The following is a 15,764-nucleotide window of genomic DNA, read 5'->3' on the forward strand; positions in this document are numbered from 1 at the left end:
GCTGTCCCTCAGGTGTCAGTGGGGCAGCAGGCCAACCCCCTGTGTTTCTTGGCACACCCTGGCACACAGCCTGCAAGGCTGCATGGCTCTCCCCCAGCACACAAAGCCTTCCCAGCTCTGTGAGGAGGGAGGATCTGCTCCTGCTTGTAAAGGAAACACACAAGTGAGCCATCACCACGGCCTTCCACTCCACTTCCACAGGTTGCTTTCACATGACTGCACCCCAAACCAGCAAGTGCCACCCCAGGCTGCATTTAGATGCTGCCAGAGGGCCACTTCTGCCACCACATCCTCTGTAAGGGATGGTTAAGTGAGAACAGCCTTCACCTTGAGTGGTATAAATGCCTCCTCTGTTTTCTTGTGGTAAAAGAGAAGTCGAAAACTGTGGATGTCAATCATTGCCCAGCAGTGGGAAACAACAGGCCCATGCCACTGCTTTGCCCCCATGCTCATCTGCACCTTGTGGAAGTTCCCCCTGGCCCTCTTCCTGTATTTTGTTTGTGTGTGTGCACACGTGGGAGAGAGGAGATTAGGAAACCCCAGGGGTCTGCTATTGCTTCTTTCCCTTTTGTGGTTGGTTATGCCGCCTTCCCAGCACAGGTTGTGACATGCTCCCAACTTCAAGGGACTGAGGCAGAGGACTCCTCTTGCTGCATTTAGTAAACAAGGAGCTTGCCAGACTTTCTGTGCTGTTTTGCAAAAAAAATAACGACACTATCTTGGTGCAACACCAACTCTGTCTAGAGAAAGGCCAGAGATATGGATCCCACTTTGGAAAAGCAGCATTGACACTTTACTCAGAAGGGGGAGTTGATCTTCGTCTGAAACGTGGATAAGAGCAATTGTCCTCTTTATACGCTCTTGGGACACAAGAAATTTATTTCTTCCTTCAAATAAAGTACTATTTTTAAAAGGCCTCTCTTAGAATATCCCTGGCCAGATCCCCTGCTGATGTAAATCCACATCTCTCTTTGGACACCACTGTAGCAGTGCCAATTACAGAACTAAGAATGTAATTCCCATGTAAAGAAATTTTGTACATACATTTCTGCATGCACACACATTGATACACCCATAGGCATACCTATAACACACACTTGCTGTGCTCTTCAGACATCCTAGAAACAGGAGGCCTGAGCCTCACCTCAGTTATGGCCAGAGTTAATCAACAGGGACTTCCTTTCAGTCAGATTACACCAGTGAAACCAGCACTGTGCCCACCAAAGTCCACACCACGCAGAGGTTGCAGGATCAGCCCCTCATGGATGCTTCATGCCATGCTGGCACATGGACTAGGGTCAAAGTATTCCTGCTGCTGCACATTTTCCAGAGTCCAAACTATATGGCTCATATCTTTATACAGCCTAATAAAACTAATGAGATTTCCTCCCATGTTTTGAGGTCAACAAAATGTTTCTCTCTGCCTTCTCTCCTCAAGCAACAGCATGAAGATCTTGCTGTTCAACTCAAACCTTCAGGTGTGAGCACCAAAGTACTCAAGTACATCTTCGACCTTCAGCTGGTGCCTGTGCGCCCCCAGCTCTCAGTGCTTGGGTGAATAAGATGCCCCTGTTTCTGCCACAGGGGCAGAGGGGTCAGAGATACCCATCCAAGCCACTGGCCAAAGCAGTTTTCCACCCTAAGCCCTCCTCAAGAGTGCTGCAGCCAGACCCAGCCCACAAGGAGTAATGTCATTGTCCACACCTGAGCCTCCCCTGAATATCTTTTTTCTTCTCCATACTCTGCCTTTTGAGCCACAGCTTTAAGCTGTGGAGTATTTAGTTCTTTCTGTTGCTGGTGGGGGGTGACTTACCATTTGGATCAGCATCTTGAAAGAGTCATGTTACGGCTCTACCGAAATAATGGAATTGAGACAGCTCTTTCTCAATATTTGCAACTGCTCAGGTCTTCATTTCGCTTTGTCACTGCTTGGCACTTGGCAGATTTCAGAAAACATTGCATTACCCCGTGTCGGTATCTGAGGACACAGAGGCCTGGATGAACAATACTGACGCTTTGCAGAGTGCACTGTGAGAAAAACAAACTGCGTAAGCAGTTTATTCATTCTAGGAAAAAGCACATCTGAATATTATGTGACTTTGTCAGATGTCTTTTGCTTTTTTAAAAAAATGGGCTTCTATCAGTAACTTGTCTGCTGCCTTTCAAGGACCAAAAAACGCCAAAGGATTCTCCACAGAGAGACTGGAGCATTTGGACTTGTGTGATGCTGGCGTGTCAATCTAGATATGAATAGTAACGTGAGTGAGGTTTTAAATAGACCTCAGCAAATGCAAATCTAGCTATTTTTAAAGTAATGCACTGAATCGGAATCACAAATTAGATCAAATACTACAGCAAATATTAAATTCCAACAGCAGTTGAAAGGTCAGTGTCTCACTATAGTGACACCGTACAATTTTGTGAGTGCAACACAGCTGTAGTGAACCTGAAACCAGCACTAAAAGTGGACGAGTGTGTATATCTGGCACCAATGAAACCTGAGAGAAACACTGATGCACATGAAAAGAGGATTATGGCAGCGCACGCTCGTGTGTTTGCTAACTTTGTGTGCCTCGTTAACCAGGGGCAAACAGACATCTACATACTCAGGCTGCCCAAAATACATTGTTCCCATAGAATATAATCCCAGTCTCCAGAATCGACTCCTGTAATAGGGCAGCATTCTTTCATGAAGTTATCTGGCGGCGAAAGAACGCGGCCCTTCGCTGGGTATTGACACTGGAGTTTAAAAAGCTAATTGTCGGTGGCCTTTAAAAATAGGAAGCACGAAGGCGCGTACCTCTCTTGAGGGGCGGAGGGAGCACAGCACTGCCGGGGGACCTCTGCAGCTACAAATCTGCCCTGAGGAATGCCACCAGTTAAAAATACTTCGCTGACCCCTGCGTGAACTCAGCGGTGCCATCAGAACCATTAGATAAAAATAAGGTTTTCTTCCTTTTCGCTGTCCTTTATCCCCACGGAGCGCCCAAAGCCGCGGCTGGGGCGGGGCGGGGCGTGCCGTGCCCTGACACTAGCCGCCGCTGGGGGGCGCCCTGCCCGGCGGCTTCACGAGGCCGCCGCCCGGCTCCCCGCGCGCCTGCGCGTGGCGCGGCTCCGCCCCTCTCCCGCCGGCCGTGCGCGCGGGGCGGCTCGCGGGTACGTTGGGGCGCCGCGGGGGCGGGGGGAACATGGCGGCGCTCAGCGGCCCGCGCAGCCCGGCCCGCACCGCGCCTGGCCGCCGCCTGCGGGGCGGGACCTGGCCCCTCCGGGTGCCTGCGGCTGGCCCTGTGCAGTCACGAGGGGCTTATGGCGTGTCCCTGCATAGATACACGTGTGTGCGCGTCCGTGCGTATGTATATGTGTCTGTGAGCCTGTATACACGCACGCAGGTGTGCGCGCAGGGCTCGGTGTGTGAACGCCATCAGACAGGGAAATCGGGATGTGCCAGCAAAACGTCCGCTGGTTTTCTGGTGTCCTGTGTGTTTCTTGTCTCTCCTGTCACTGCAGAAAGCCAAGGGGTTGCTGTTTCGTGCCTGTTGTAGATGCAGTGTTCTCCGGTGAAGTTGTCTTTGGGGAATTGTGTGGGTGTCGAGCACAGAGGAGCTGCTAGTGTGGAAAAATTGCGCTTGCCATTAGAAAGAAGAGGTTATAATTGTAATTGATTTGAATTGAGAGTGTTTTGCTGAGTAACAGTTTAATGTGTTCATTCTTTTACTTGCCCTGTTTGTCCACTGACAATGGCCGCTGTCACTGCCCAGTGTCTTCTGTTTTCAGAAGAAATAAAAACTAATTTTGAAGGAGTACAGCTCGTTCACACTTCTTTTATTTTTTCCCGAAATGGCTTTACTGACTTTAAAATTACATTTCTCTAACAGGCTGCCATAGTTGTATGACAGGATATCTCTTTGATTTTTTATGTTTGTGTACATACACTGCTAATGCTTTTTTTTCCCCTGTTACATTTGATTCAGTGTCATTCCCTACTTTTATGCTGCTGTTCTTTCATGAAGTTTTTAATTAGAAACTATTCAATATCTGCAGATCTAGCAGGCAGGGTTTTAGACTATCAGAATATAGGTTATACTTTCTCTACTATTTTCTTTTTTACTGTTTGCAGAGGCTTTAAACAAAAAAGGCCTCTTATTTTTATTCTTTATTCAGGCTTATAGTAGGCGTTGAGTGTTGTTTTAGTTGAGTTTCTTCTTAATGACACTCATATCGCTTTGTTTCCTAGAGAATTGGTGAGCAGAAAACTTGTTTTTAAGGAAATATCTGGCATGTGCTGAGAAACAAGTCAGAAAACCTGGCCAAAAGCTAATGTCGTCCGAAACGCCCACAGACAGGCCAGAGGTGCCAGTGGAAAGTACCCTGCTCCCTGAAGTTCCTGATGTGGAAGGAAAGGCGAAGGCAAGTGACGATCCAGTAGACAGACTGGAGGCAGGCTCGGGCAAGGAAGAATGCCTTGAGTCCTTGTCCAAGAGGCAAAGGAAGAAGCTGCTGAAGCAGAAGCAGTGGGAAGAACAGAAAGATCTACGGAGGTATGGTTTGCAAAGCAGCTTCCCATGGTTCACATGTAATGTTTAGTGTAAAAATAACGATGTGTCAGCAGAATTTGTTTGTGAATTGCTTCAGCAAATCAAGGCAGTTGAACCAGTTTTCTCCCACACCAGGTTTAAAGCAGTAGCCCCAGGCTACTTCATCAGCACTTGAAGAGGCTGTAAAGGTAAGCATCCCTTCCTCATACTAGAATTGTTCCTCGGCTTGAAGAGGATGTCAGGAGGGATTCAAACATGCATGTTTTTGATTTGTCGGAAGGGAGAGAAAACGCGTGGCCTTGTTCCTTTCTGAATGGGCTGCGCCCCTTTCCCTGGTGGCATCAGACTTGAGAATCTTAAAAAGACACTGAATAAAAGCAGCTACCTTTGACACATGAAGTGCTGTGCTACAGGTTACATTGATTTATAATCTGTTGGAATAGTTTGGAAAGACGATGAGCTTCTGTTTTGTTGTGTTAAGAGAAAGTGTATCTGCAAATGCGTTGATGGTGATTTATTCCTATCCTGCTGACTGCCAGGTGCTCCTTCCCGAGACAGTGGTTGTTGCTGTCTCTGAAATTTGGTCTCCCGACTGCCTGCTCCTGACAGGAGGATGGAACAATTTCTTCAGAAGCCTTTTGAAAAACTGTTCAGTGAAACAGGGTGTAAATTGCCTTCCTCATTCTGATTCTGATACTGTTATTTTGTCAGTCTTTTTGCTTAGTTCCATTACAAGACGTGACTCAGAGCACCCTTAAATCTGTGAGACTCCCAGTATTGATTTAATTGAATTTGTGTCAGATATCTGTCTTTGTAGGTATTTACAGAACTTCACAAAGATGGGGGTGTGTTTTGTGCTGGTCTCAGTGTAGCACAAATGCAGCCAACAGGCTGAGTTTAAACTACCACAGCCACAGGACAACCACTTTGGCCCTAGAAGTCTGCATTTGTGTGCATAACATGGTACCTCAGCAGACTTGGCAGCACTTTTGAGGATTGATTTGTTTGTTTACTTAGGCAGAAACGAAAAGAAAAACGCCAGAAGAGAAAACTAGAACGTCAGTCAAAATTGGATTCCAGTAGTGAGGGGAATGACAGAAAGTGCATGCGCAGGGAAGCTGTTCCCAGTACGCTTCGCCTCATTGTGGACTGCAGCTTTGATGACCTGATGGTGTTAAAGGTAAAAGGAACTTCCGATTAACTAGGCATATTTAATTTTCTTAAATATAAGCTATATTTTCAGGAATTTCCCATGGGTTAAGGACTGAGTACTTTCGCAGTGATAAACCTGCTTGATTCCTCAGATTAATTCTGTATGTTAATTAAATCCCTGTGATTTTTTTTTTCCTAGAATAATACAAATCAAGCACATGCACAGAGGTGTCTAAGTAGACTTGTGTGGAAGATGTGTGTGTCTCCAGCATAATCCCTTCACAGTGGGTGTTTTTTCTCTCAGGATCTGATGCCCACACTCTCTGAGTAGTCACTTTTGCCAGTTGAAAGCTTCCTTTTTCTCTCTTTAGCTTCTGACTGGCTCATTAAAAAGTATTTCGTGATGGTCTGTAATGAAGGACTAAGTAAAACCAAATTGTGTTGTGTACAGGATGTTAAGAAGCTCCACAAGCAGATTCAGAGATGTTATGCAGAAAACCGCAAGGCATTTCATCCTGTGCAGGTATGTTTGAACAAACTGAACGCTGACTGTTGCCAAGTACCAAACATGAGAACTCTAGTAGGAAAAAAAAATTTAAGCTGCCTCTTCCATAAGAAAATTACTTCTATTGTAACACCCACATTATAAATACACCCCTGTATATGGAACAATATGTGCATGCAGATGAAAAGTGCCCCATCCAGGCGTGCCACTAAGATACTGTTGATACTCTCAGTTTTATCTGTGGCAGATCTTAAAAAAAAGTCACTCTAAGTGCAAATTTGTCTTTTAAATGTATCACTAACTATATGAATATGGTCCTAGTACCGCTTCCATCTAAAAAATAATTAAGAGTTTTAGCTGACAGTTCAGGGTAGCAAGAGAGGAAACAGATTGTGGAAAGTTAACATTTCTGTATTTTGTACCTCTTGTTTGTTCTGTTTGAAGTTTTACTTGACTAGCCATGGGGGACAGTTGAAGACCAACATGAACGAAAATGACAAAGGATGGGTGAATTGGAAGGTGAATAATTGAGTATTTCTGTAAAAGCTTAAAGTTTGGATTGTAGTTGTTAACTATATTGTTAGTTGTGAAGAACATAATTTTTTTACACCTGTATTTTTCTAATACATGAGAGCAATAGCTATTTGACAAAGTGTGGCTTTTTGTCCTTTTAATTTATTTAACTTGAATAAACCAAAGACTGCTTCTCTTGAATCTAGATTTGATTTTTGTTTGAAAAACTACACACAGATCTATTTTCACTTGTCTTTATTGAACAAATTCCATGCTTGATAAACAAAGCAGGACTCCTTGATTTAGGCAGTTCCAGCAGTTGTCTGTCTTGACAGTGCTCTGTTTTTCTTGTCCAGAATAAGACTTTCAAGTCACGATGTGATTCTCTCATGTGCACCTTCACTTCCATCACGTTGCCTCAGCACTGAAATGTCCTTCAGAGAAGTAGCTTCTCTTATGGACAAACTCATGTTGGTTTTCCTTGTGACTCCCTGTTAAGCCACTATTCCAACAACTTCAAAGGAAGAGCATTTAGAATAAATAAAACCAGTCCAGTTTTCAGCAGTTCTCATGCAATAGCTGCTTCATGAGAGCATAGCATAAACCTCTCTTACTGAACAATTAATGTTAACTAAGCATTTGCTTCTGGGTTCACTTTTTTTAGTGGACTTGAAAATTATTTGGATCTGTAGGAGAAATATGGTAATGTTTGAAGGGAATCACAAGAACTTAAGGATTTGTAAAGTTCTTTCGGGGTTTCAGAAAATTTCCTGTTGATTTTTACAAGTCAGTGCTATAGGGATGGGATTGTTTATGCAGAAAATTAATCTGCACTGTGCTGTGTATTTGAACATGAAGGAGGAATGTGGAATGACCACATACTATTGGATTTATTTTTGCCAGTCCCATCTTGGGTCTGTAAAGCTTGGTCAGCAATTGAATGTAACTTCTTTTAACTACCTTTTTTTGAGGATATCCAAATTAGAACAGAGCACTATAGTGAGCTAATAAAGAAAGAAGACCTAGTATATCTTACCTCAGATTCCCCAGATGTTCTCAGAGAGCTTGACGAGAAGAAAGCCTATGTGATTGGAGGACTGGTGGATCACAATCACCACAAGGTAAACTGTGGGTCTGTTTCTTTGCAGCTTTTTTTTTGGCACCTTATTTGATATTATTGCTGTTCATGTGTAAGCTAACATAAATAATAATGAGAAAACGTCTTCAAAAAAGAATTCCAAAAAATGTTGAAGAAATGTGAAAAAAGCTTGTGGTGGTAGCAGTGGCTAGTGTTCCAGAGTTTTTTTTATCCTTTACTCTTCCTCTGAAAAAATACCATGTGACTACAACCTGAATAACTTTGTACTTTAACATAAGCTCACGTTTAAAAGCAGGCTATGGCTGGTGGTTCTAGAGCTGAGCTGTGTGAACAGGTTTCATTTACAGTCCTTTTGACCACAGGTCACAGTGTGACATATATAGAAAGTAGTGAGTTTGCCCGCGGTTGTAGCCGTTGAGGTACTGTCGAACCAGGGTAAGTTTCTTTTTGTAACCAACTTCTGAAGCAACATCATGGCAGCACAGGTGACCCTCCTGCCAGAAAACCATACTCATAGTAAATCTGTATGGGCTGATCTGAAACGGTGATTCTCAATCCACTTGTTTTGGTGTCTTTTCCCCAGGGAATTACTTACAAAAAAGCTGTAGAGCAGGGAATTGGTCATGCACAGCTCCCACTTGGAAACTTTGTCAAAATGAACAGTCGGAAAGTGTTAGCTGTCAATCATGGTGAGTTCTAAATCATAAAATAATTACATCATTTTAGAATATACCTGTGATAGTCACAGTTCAAACCCTCAGCACTGCAGATACCTAAACCTTGATCTATTATGTTGATATTTCTTGAATTTAGTTGCCTTCAGAATACACAAACTGCCCTGACCTTTAAATATTATAGATATGGTTAAATATAAATGATGGTGTCCTAGCCATTTAGAAGTGCACATTGTTTCCTGTTGGCTTGTCTGAGGATTACTTGTGGCTTTCTTACCATCCTGGTCTTGTTTCCAGGCTTACTATATAAGTGAGTGAAATGTGGTAAACTATCCAACATTGTATTTTATTGTACTTTATGCCAAGGGAGGATGGATGTTTGTGATGTTTTCACCTCTCTGGACAGCTTTGTTCAGCAGTAACTGCCTCAGTACATGTAGACTTTCCTCAGTTGGTATCAGCAGTGCTCCAAGTGCTGAGCTTTCATAACTGTATTTTTACCTGGTTTTCTGGTTGTGATTGAAGTATTCAACTGCTTAACCAAATGTTGAATCCACTCCTTTAAACTTTCAGCTTTATCATTAGATTGTCTTTCAGTGTCATTAAACAAAAATATATGCAAAGTGGAGCCTACTCAGACCTTCATGGAAATTTTTGACATGGTGTTGAAGTCTTTATTCCCTACAATGTGCCCCACTGCACATTCTTTAGTTTATCTTACCTTGCTTTATTTCAAGTTTATTTTTTTATGTAACACATTGCTTAATGATAACTTCATTTTCTTAAAGTGCTGTTGATTGATGAGGTTGGCATTTTCATTATAGTAATGATTATTTAAGCATGGAAGAGAATATAGTATGTCATAGGACTTAAAAATTATCAAACCCTATGTATTTGTAAGATTTACATGTTTCTAAAATTGGATCTTTAATTGTTGCTTTATACAGAAAGAAAGAGCTAATTATAGCTAATTATAGGAGGGGTAAAAATCTTTGTTAAAGTGAATCCACAGCAGGATTCTCCTGTCAAACGTGGAAGCATTGTTGCCTGTACAAAAGGCACTGGTGAGACTGCAGTATTGCAGGGACCTTTCTCCCTGAGAGAAATAGTGTCATGCAGCTGGAGACTCAGTGTGCTTGGCTTCAGGCTGCAGCAGTAGCAGAATTGCCTTGTCTGTTCCTGCCTGCACTTCATCAGCTCTGCTCTGAAGGTGCCACAAGAGAATGCACATAAACCTCTGTAAAGATGGGTTTGGGGGTGTGTTGCTATCGGCCATTCACTTACCTCCCTGTAACAGAGCTGATGGGCTTTTTTGATGTTGCAGTGTTTGAGATCATCCTTGCATATCTGGAGAAGAGAGACTGGAAGGAGGCCTTTTTCAGTGTCCTGCCACAGAGGAAAGGGGCTGTTCCTTTGGGAGTAGCCAATGATTCGTCCAAACATGCACAGTCTGGAAAAGAAGATGAAGACAATGACTCGGACAGCAACTAGGCTTCAGAATCAGATGATGGGAAAGATGAGACTTGCAGTTCATGGGATAAAACTGGGACATGAAGTAGTTACACTTCAAAGACCATCTACTGCCCATATAATTCTGAACTGTCTCAGTGCTCAGTAGTCCCAGAGCTGTTTCTGTGCATGAAGGGTAAACTTAAATACAGCTTTTTACCTTGAAACTTCAATATAATAGCTTTAAAAAAAAAAAAAAGAAATTAATGGCAAATGCAGCATTTATTTTTTTTCCCAGGGAAGCTGTTTAATTTAATTTTTTAGTACTATTTTTTTATACATACCAAGTTGGGTGTGAATGCCAAGAGCATCAGTAGTTACTATTTTAATGTATGCATTGTCTCAATTTCTGCTCAAAGTTCTCTTAAAAGCAATGAATGACAAGTGTTCCTTTGACTCCAAAACCTGTACCACTAGTGCCTGCTGCAAAGTGTGCATGAACACTCTAAAGAAAAATTCTGATTTTCCTGAGCATCTCAACAGACAATCACAAGCAACTGAACTGCCTGATTTTATGTGTCATGTTTAGTTAGCTGAGATCAGTAGGTGAAGTGTGAATGTGAGGTTAAGCCAGTTCTTTATACTTGAGCTTGAGTGGGATGGGTGTCAGCACAGGATCAAATCATGTGCCTTGGCTGGCATGTGGTGCATTATGGCTGTCTCTGGCTCTGTCGTTTCTGTGCCGGAGCACGAGGTGTAGCGATCTCTGAAATGCGTCTCTAAAGCGAAGCCGCTCGGCAGGATCAGCCACACACACTCACACACGTGTGCACACACAAACGCACGGGTAGCTTCAGTAATATGGCTCAGCGGCAAAGAGGCAGGAAGGATCTTGCATAGATTTCCACAGGAGCAGTTTATTGCTTCTACACTGCGAAGGGTTCTAGAGGCAAAGACCCAGAACAACGGAGAACTCAGGCTTAAGTACAGGAGTGGGGCTAGCACCAGGAACCAATGGTGTAAGGGCACAGGAGCAGTACAAAGGTGGGGAATGGGGACCAGTGGGGGAGCTCTGGGGGAGCGGCGAGGGGCAGAGGCCAATGGGGGGAACCTGGAGTGGAGAACTTTCTATGGCATGGAACATACAAGGTAGCAAGGGGGCGGAGCGGCCAACAGCCAGCCAGGAATGCAGAACTGGGGTAGATTGCCGTAGAAGAACAAAGCATTCTGGGAGAGGCTTCTTTTCTCACCGTGACCTCGACAGAACCCTCTGGACTAGGGACTAGGGACTGTCTTGCCCAGAACTCTCTCTGTCCCTTGTACCAGAGGCTAGCCAGCCACCACAGTGCATCCTGAGATGACACAATCACTTTAGATTACTTCTTAATTTTCTTAGCAAAATTTCTCACACAGCCTCAGAACAACACCAGGAGACAGGAACTCTTCCTTAAAGGTCACTCACATTCAGTACTCCTGTGTAATCACATGATCCTGTATGTGTTGTATTGTCTGTCAAATATTTTTCCTTTAAGAAAACAAGTCATAATCTTAGTCTTGGCTGGATGTTCTGATTCATCTTATTCCTAACTGACTTATGTGCTTTGGCAAAGTAGTGAAGTGGACACCCTGGAAGTGAGGCTTCACTGTGAACCTGCCCCATCCCTTTTTCTTCAGGGAGTAGCCAGGTAGCTGCAGTGCCTGAAGAAGTGCAGCTCTCCCACGGGTTGGCTGAAGAGCATGAGGCCACACATTCCTCTCTGCTGAGCTGCAATCAGAGGGCCGATTCAAGTACGGCTTGCCTTGTGCCCATTTTTCTTCCTCCCTTTGTTGTTACTGCTTTCAAGTGGAGACTACAAGTGGGATCCCTACGGGTCCCTATGGTCTGTAAAGGGTTGGCAACCGACTGGTTATGGTTACACGCTTAGTGCACTTCTCTCTACTCCTTTTAAATGGCCAATAGAAAAGTTTCTTCTCTTAAAAGGATGGATTGTGGTTTGTTGCTGAAGTTCCATGGGGGCTTTTTTTAGGCTTTACAAAACTAATTGCTTTGTTGCAGAAACTAGATCAGCCTTTTCATAAAAGCATTGCTGGTTGTATTTCTGTAACAAAAAAGGCAGCATAAGTATATCCAGCATGTATTACACTGATTCTCTAACTGAAATGTGTAAAATTGCAAGGAATTACACCTTTACAGCTGAGGTTCTGCATGTTAACGCATGTAGCACCTATTGAACCTGATCTAAGACTCCTCAGTCTGTCCAAGGTTTCCTTAAGACCATACATATGCCTCATTTACTCAGGCTTGAGAGTGCAGGAGCAGGTGGCTTAGACAAACTGGGGACTTTTAAGAGACATGCTGAAAGGGTTCCCAAAGCATCTTACAGAATCGTTGTGCAACTTAAAACACAGCCTGTCTTACAACTTCACCAGTGAAATTAGATACACACATCCACACACATACAGGTGTTTTTAAATTCAGCTGTTTAAATCTGAAGCTTACCTGTCTATGGAGAAATAGAAGAAAAACATAGTCTGGTATGTTGCTCCTTGAAGGCTGCTCATGCCAACTGCACAGTGTCACAAGGTCTTGGTGGCTGCTGCCTATGCATATACGTTGCTTGTCTCACCCACCTGCTCTTGTCCCCCATCACAAGAAGCATGGCCAGCAGCTCAAGGGAGGTGATCCTCCCACTCTGCTCTGGTGAGATCCCATCTGCAGTGCTGCATCCAGAGCTGGGGCTCATGATATACGAAGCCCATGGACTTGCTTGAGCAAGTCCAGAGGAGGCCATGAAGATGCTCAGAGTACTGGGGCACCTCTCCTGCAAACAGGCTGAGAGAGCTGGAGCTGTTCAGCCCAGGAGAAGAGAAAGCCCTGGGGAGACCTTAAAGCACCTTCCAGTACTTGAAGGGGGCCTACAGAAAAGCTGGAGAGGGACTTTTTACAAGGACAGGTAGTGATAAGACAAGGGGGAGTGGTTTTTAACTGACAGAGGGTGGGTTTAGATTAGATATTGGGAAGAAATTCTTCATTGTGAGGATGAGGACTTTTAGTCTTTTTCATTTTGGATTTACATACTGTATACAAGTTATAGCACTGTTTGGCACTCTGGTGTTCTAGCTTGTGGCATGCTACTTAAGAAAGCACATTTATTCTTAATTTTCAATCTACAGACCTGGCTGTTCTCAGTATTTTCAAGATGGTCACTTGCATATTTCAGGCATGGCCCACTAATGCATTACACTTGAAGCAGAGATAAATCACTGTACTGTTTTATAATAAAAAAAGACAAGGAATTTGTTTCTGATAACAGAAATATGTACATGCAGTGCTCTAGGGCACTTCTTAAAGCAAGATCCTTCTTTGAACCAGCTTTAGCCATACAAAATTAATGAAACTGTAGAAAAACACATAGGGAGGTTCTCTGCTTCATGCTGCTGTACTCAGGGAAGATCAGGTCTGACATGCTTGTCTAGCCAGGACTTACATCCTGGGCCACCATGATGCTGAGAACAGAACATAAAAAGAGAAGCTGCGCAGAAGATCTAGAAGAACAGGATCACTGTGTTTCACCACCACCAGGCGTCATTGCTGTGCTTAGGAAAGCTGACTTTCATCACTAAGCTTTGTGAAGTTTCAGGTACTGCCCAAACTATTGCTCAGCAATGCTGGGCAGCAGAATACACCCAGAGATCTTTAAACATGTGTAGTGAAGCATTAAAAAGGCAATAAAGAAGGTATGGCTCAAGGAACCTGAAAAGAAAGAAACAGAAAATAGGAAGGGGATATGGCAGAAAGTAAAACCTTCTGGCTGAAATGGGCAAACTTTCTTTTAGTTGCATGCAGCGGGAAGGTCACAGCAAGATGCCATAAGTAATCCTGTTGGTTTTTTCCCTTCCCACTGAGCCTCAATCCCCTTGGTTCAGATTTCTGAAGTCAGGGACCCCAGCAGTGTTCATCTGCATCCATGTTGTGACAACTTGCTAAACACTGTACTGCTGCAGGTTAGTGTACTTTCCCCCTTCTTGTCCATTTCCTGGATTCAGGTTAATTTGCCTTTGATTTGGTTTCCACATGTCCCATAATATATGCTCACTGACCCTATGTTTGCTTATGGAGCAGTAGTGTTTGATTCTAGGCATGACTGCAAGAAGGGCATCTGAATGATTTGAGTGGAAAAGAGCCTTTCTGAATAGCCCCATCTCAGAGGCTTTTGGTCATGAAGTTGACAATGGTGGTGAGTTTTGCAGTGCAAGCCGGCGTGCTGCACAGGGGTGTAACTGTCCAAGGGGATCCACACTGATGGTTATTCCAAAAACCTGTGCGCATGACAAGGCACATGAGCTCAGGGCAGTCTTGGGGCTATGTGGCTGCCAGCTGCAGGAGTGCAGGATGTGGCATTCTTAAAATCCTTAGAACTTGAGGATAAGGTCAGGGAAGTTTGAAGAGTTCCAGTGTTTTTTTGATTTAACAGAACTTTTTATTGCTCAGGCTGTGCTGCAGATCACGTTGAAGATCACAGGTTTACTGCACCATTATTGGTGTTGGTTCATATTATTGTAAAGTATCCATTTATTCTGCAGAAGGGTTTTTAAATAAGCTATGAGTAAGCACACATTCTTCTTGTCGTAAGTAATTCTGAAAAGCAGAGATGGACTTCAGAGTGACTTCCAAATCTAAAGCTGAATAAACTTTGGCCCATGTTTGAAATGTATCCCTTCACTGTCCCTTTTCCAAGAAGGTGTCTGTGTTAGCTGGAACAACAGCATCTACTACTGACAATACTAAAGCCAAAATAAAGTGTTTGATTCATATTCATTCCCTTTTGCTGCATTTTTACTTCAAGTAGTATAAGATGTGCTTTTTTTCTTCTTGTTTGCCTTGTTTGGCTGACAGGAGCCAGAGAGGGACGAAAGCTGATAGTTGTGCAGACCTTCTAGCCTTGGTGCCATGAAAGCCATGGGACAGATAAAAACTCAAGGCAAGAACAAGGAGCAGAGACGAAACAAAGCCCAAGGCAAGAACAAGAGGCAAACATGGAACAAACAGGATGCTATGACCTGAGCCTCTGGTGCAAAAGGATGATTAGCCAGGACAATGCTATCACAAGAGGGAATCTGCAAGGATTTGATAGTGTTGCTATGGGAATGGGGCAGGGGGGTTTGAGCCTATGGATTTGCCCAGAAGTAGTAAACTATAAAACACTGGTAACTTGTACTGGCTTTGCTTGCTTTGCTTGTTACATCCAGCAGAGTCCGTGCCTCTTCAATCCCTGCATTTGGCTGTGATATTTTCAGAGGAAGAAAAGGCATTATTTATTATTATTTATTTTCTAAAAGGAAGAAAAGGCATTATTTTAAAAAGGGGTGTTCATACTTAATCAAGTACTCTCCTTGGATATTATTTTCCCCTTCAAATTCTTCTAATACTTCCTCTAAACCCACAAACTTTTAAAACTACTGTTTTGCTAATTTGCACCTTCCACCTTTGGCTTTTCTTCAGCTTACTAAAATGAGTAAGGCATTAACCCATGAGCAGTTGATTTATTTCCTGTGTGTTTTGGAAAGGTGTTTATTTCTGGATGTCTTTGTTCATGTTCTCACCAAAGTGGATGTCATCCCATATGTGCTTAATTCAGCTCCATTGCCTTGTCACACACAGCTGTATAATCTTCAGATATGATCCCTAAGCTTTTTGAAGGGCATAACCTGCTCTGCCAGCTAGTTCTGAATCTTACCTGCTGCTCAATCTCTGTGCTTCAATACTAATGAGTACTTGCAGGGTTTTGTGTTTTGTGTACCTAATCTTTTGGACATCCTTAAATGTGCAGGTGGAA

At 43.4% G+C, this 15,764-nt stretch overlaps 1 protein-coding gene across 5 annotated transcripts; it reads left to right on the forward strand.

Annotated features, from left to right (window-relative positions):
* The first annotated feature begins 3,112 nt into the window (after nucleotides 1–3,112).
* Nucleotides 3,113–10,489, forward strand: TRMT10A (tRNA methyltransferase 10A). Of its 5 annotated transcripts, none has more exons than XM_039551096.1 (8): nucleotides 3,113–3,156; nucleotides 4,235–4,538; nucleotides 5,553–5,715; nucleotides 6,139–6,210; nucleotides 6,637–6,711; nucleotides 7,677–7,826; nucleotides 8,388–8,493; nucleotides 9,803–10,489. In XM_039551096.1, the coding sequence occupies exons 2-8, from the start codon at nucleotides 4,318–4,320 to the stop codon at nucleotides 9,967–9,969; spliced, it is 954 nt and encodes a 317-aa protein (XP_039407030.1). In that variant the 5' UTR covers nucleotides 3,113–3,156; nucleotides 4,235–4,317; the 3' UTR covers nucleotides 9,970–10,489. The 5 variants fall into 5 exon arrangements, with proteins under 5 accessions (XP_039407030.1, XP_010409962.1, XP_010409963.1 ...); XM_010411660.4 differs by lacking the exon at nucleotides 3,113–3,156 and adding an exon at nucleotides 3,207–3,645; XM_010411661.4 differs by lacking the exon at nucleotides 3,113–3,156 and adding an exon at nucleotides 3,207–3,349.
* Nucleotides 10,490–15,764: the final 5,275 nt, after the last annotated feature.

This window comes from Corvus cornix, chromosome 4 (assembly GCF_000738735.6).
Source record: "Corvus cornix cornix isolate S_Up_H32 chromosome 4, ASM73873v5, whole genome shotgun sequence".
Lineage (NCBI taxonomy): Eukaryota > Metazoa > Chordata > Aves > Passeriformes > Corvidae > Corvus > Corvus cornix.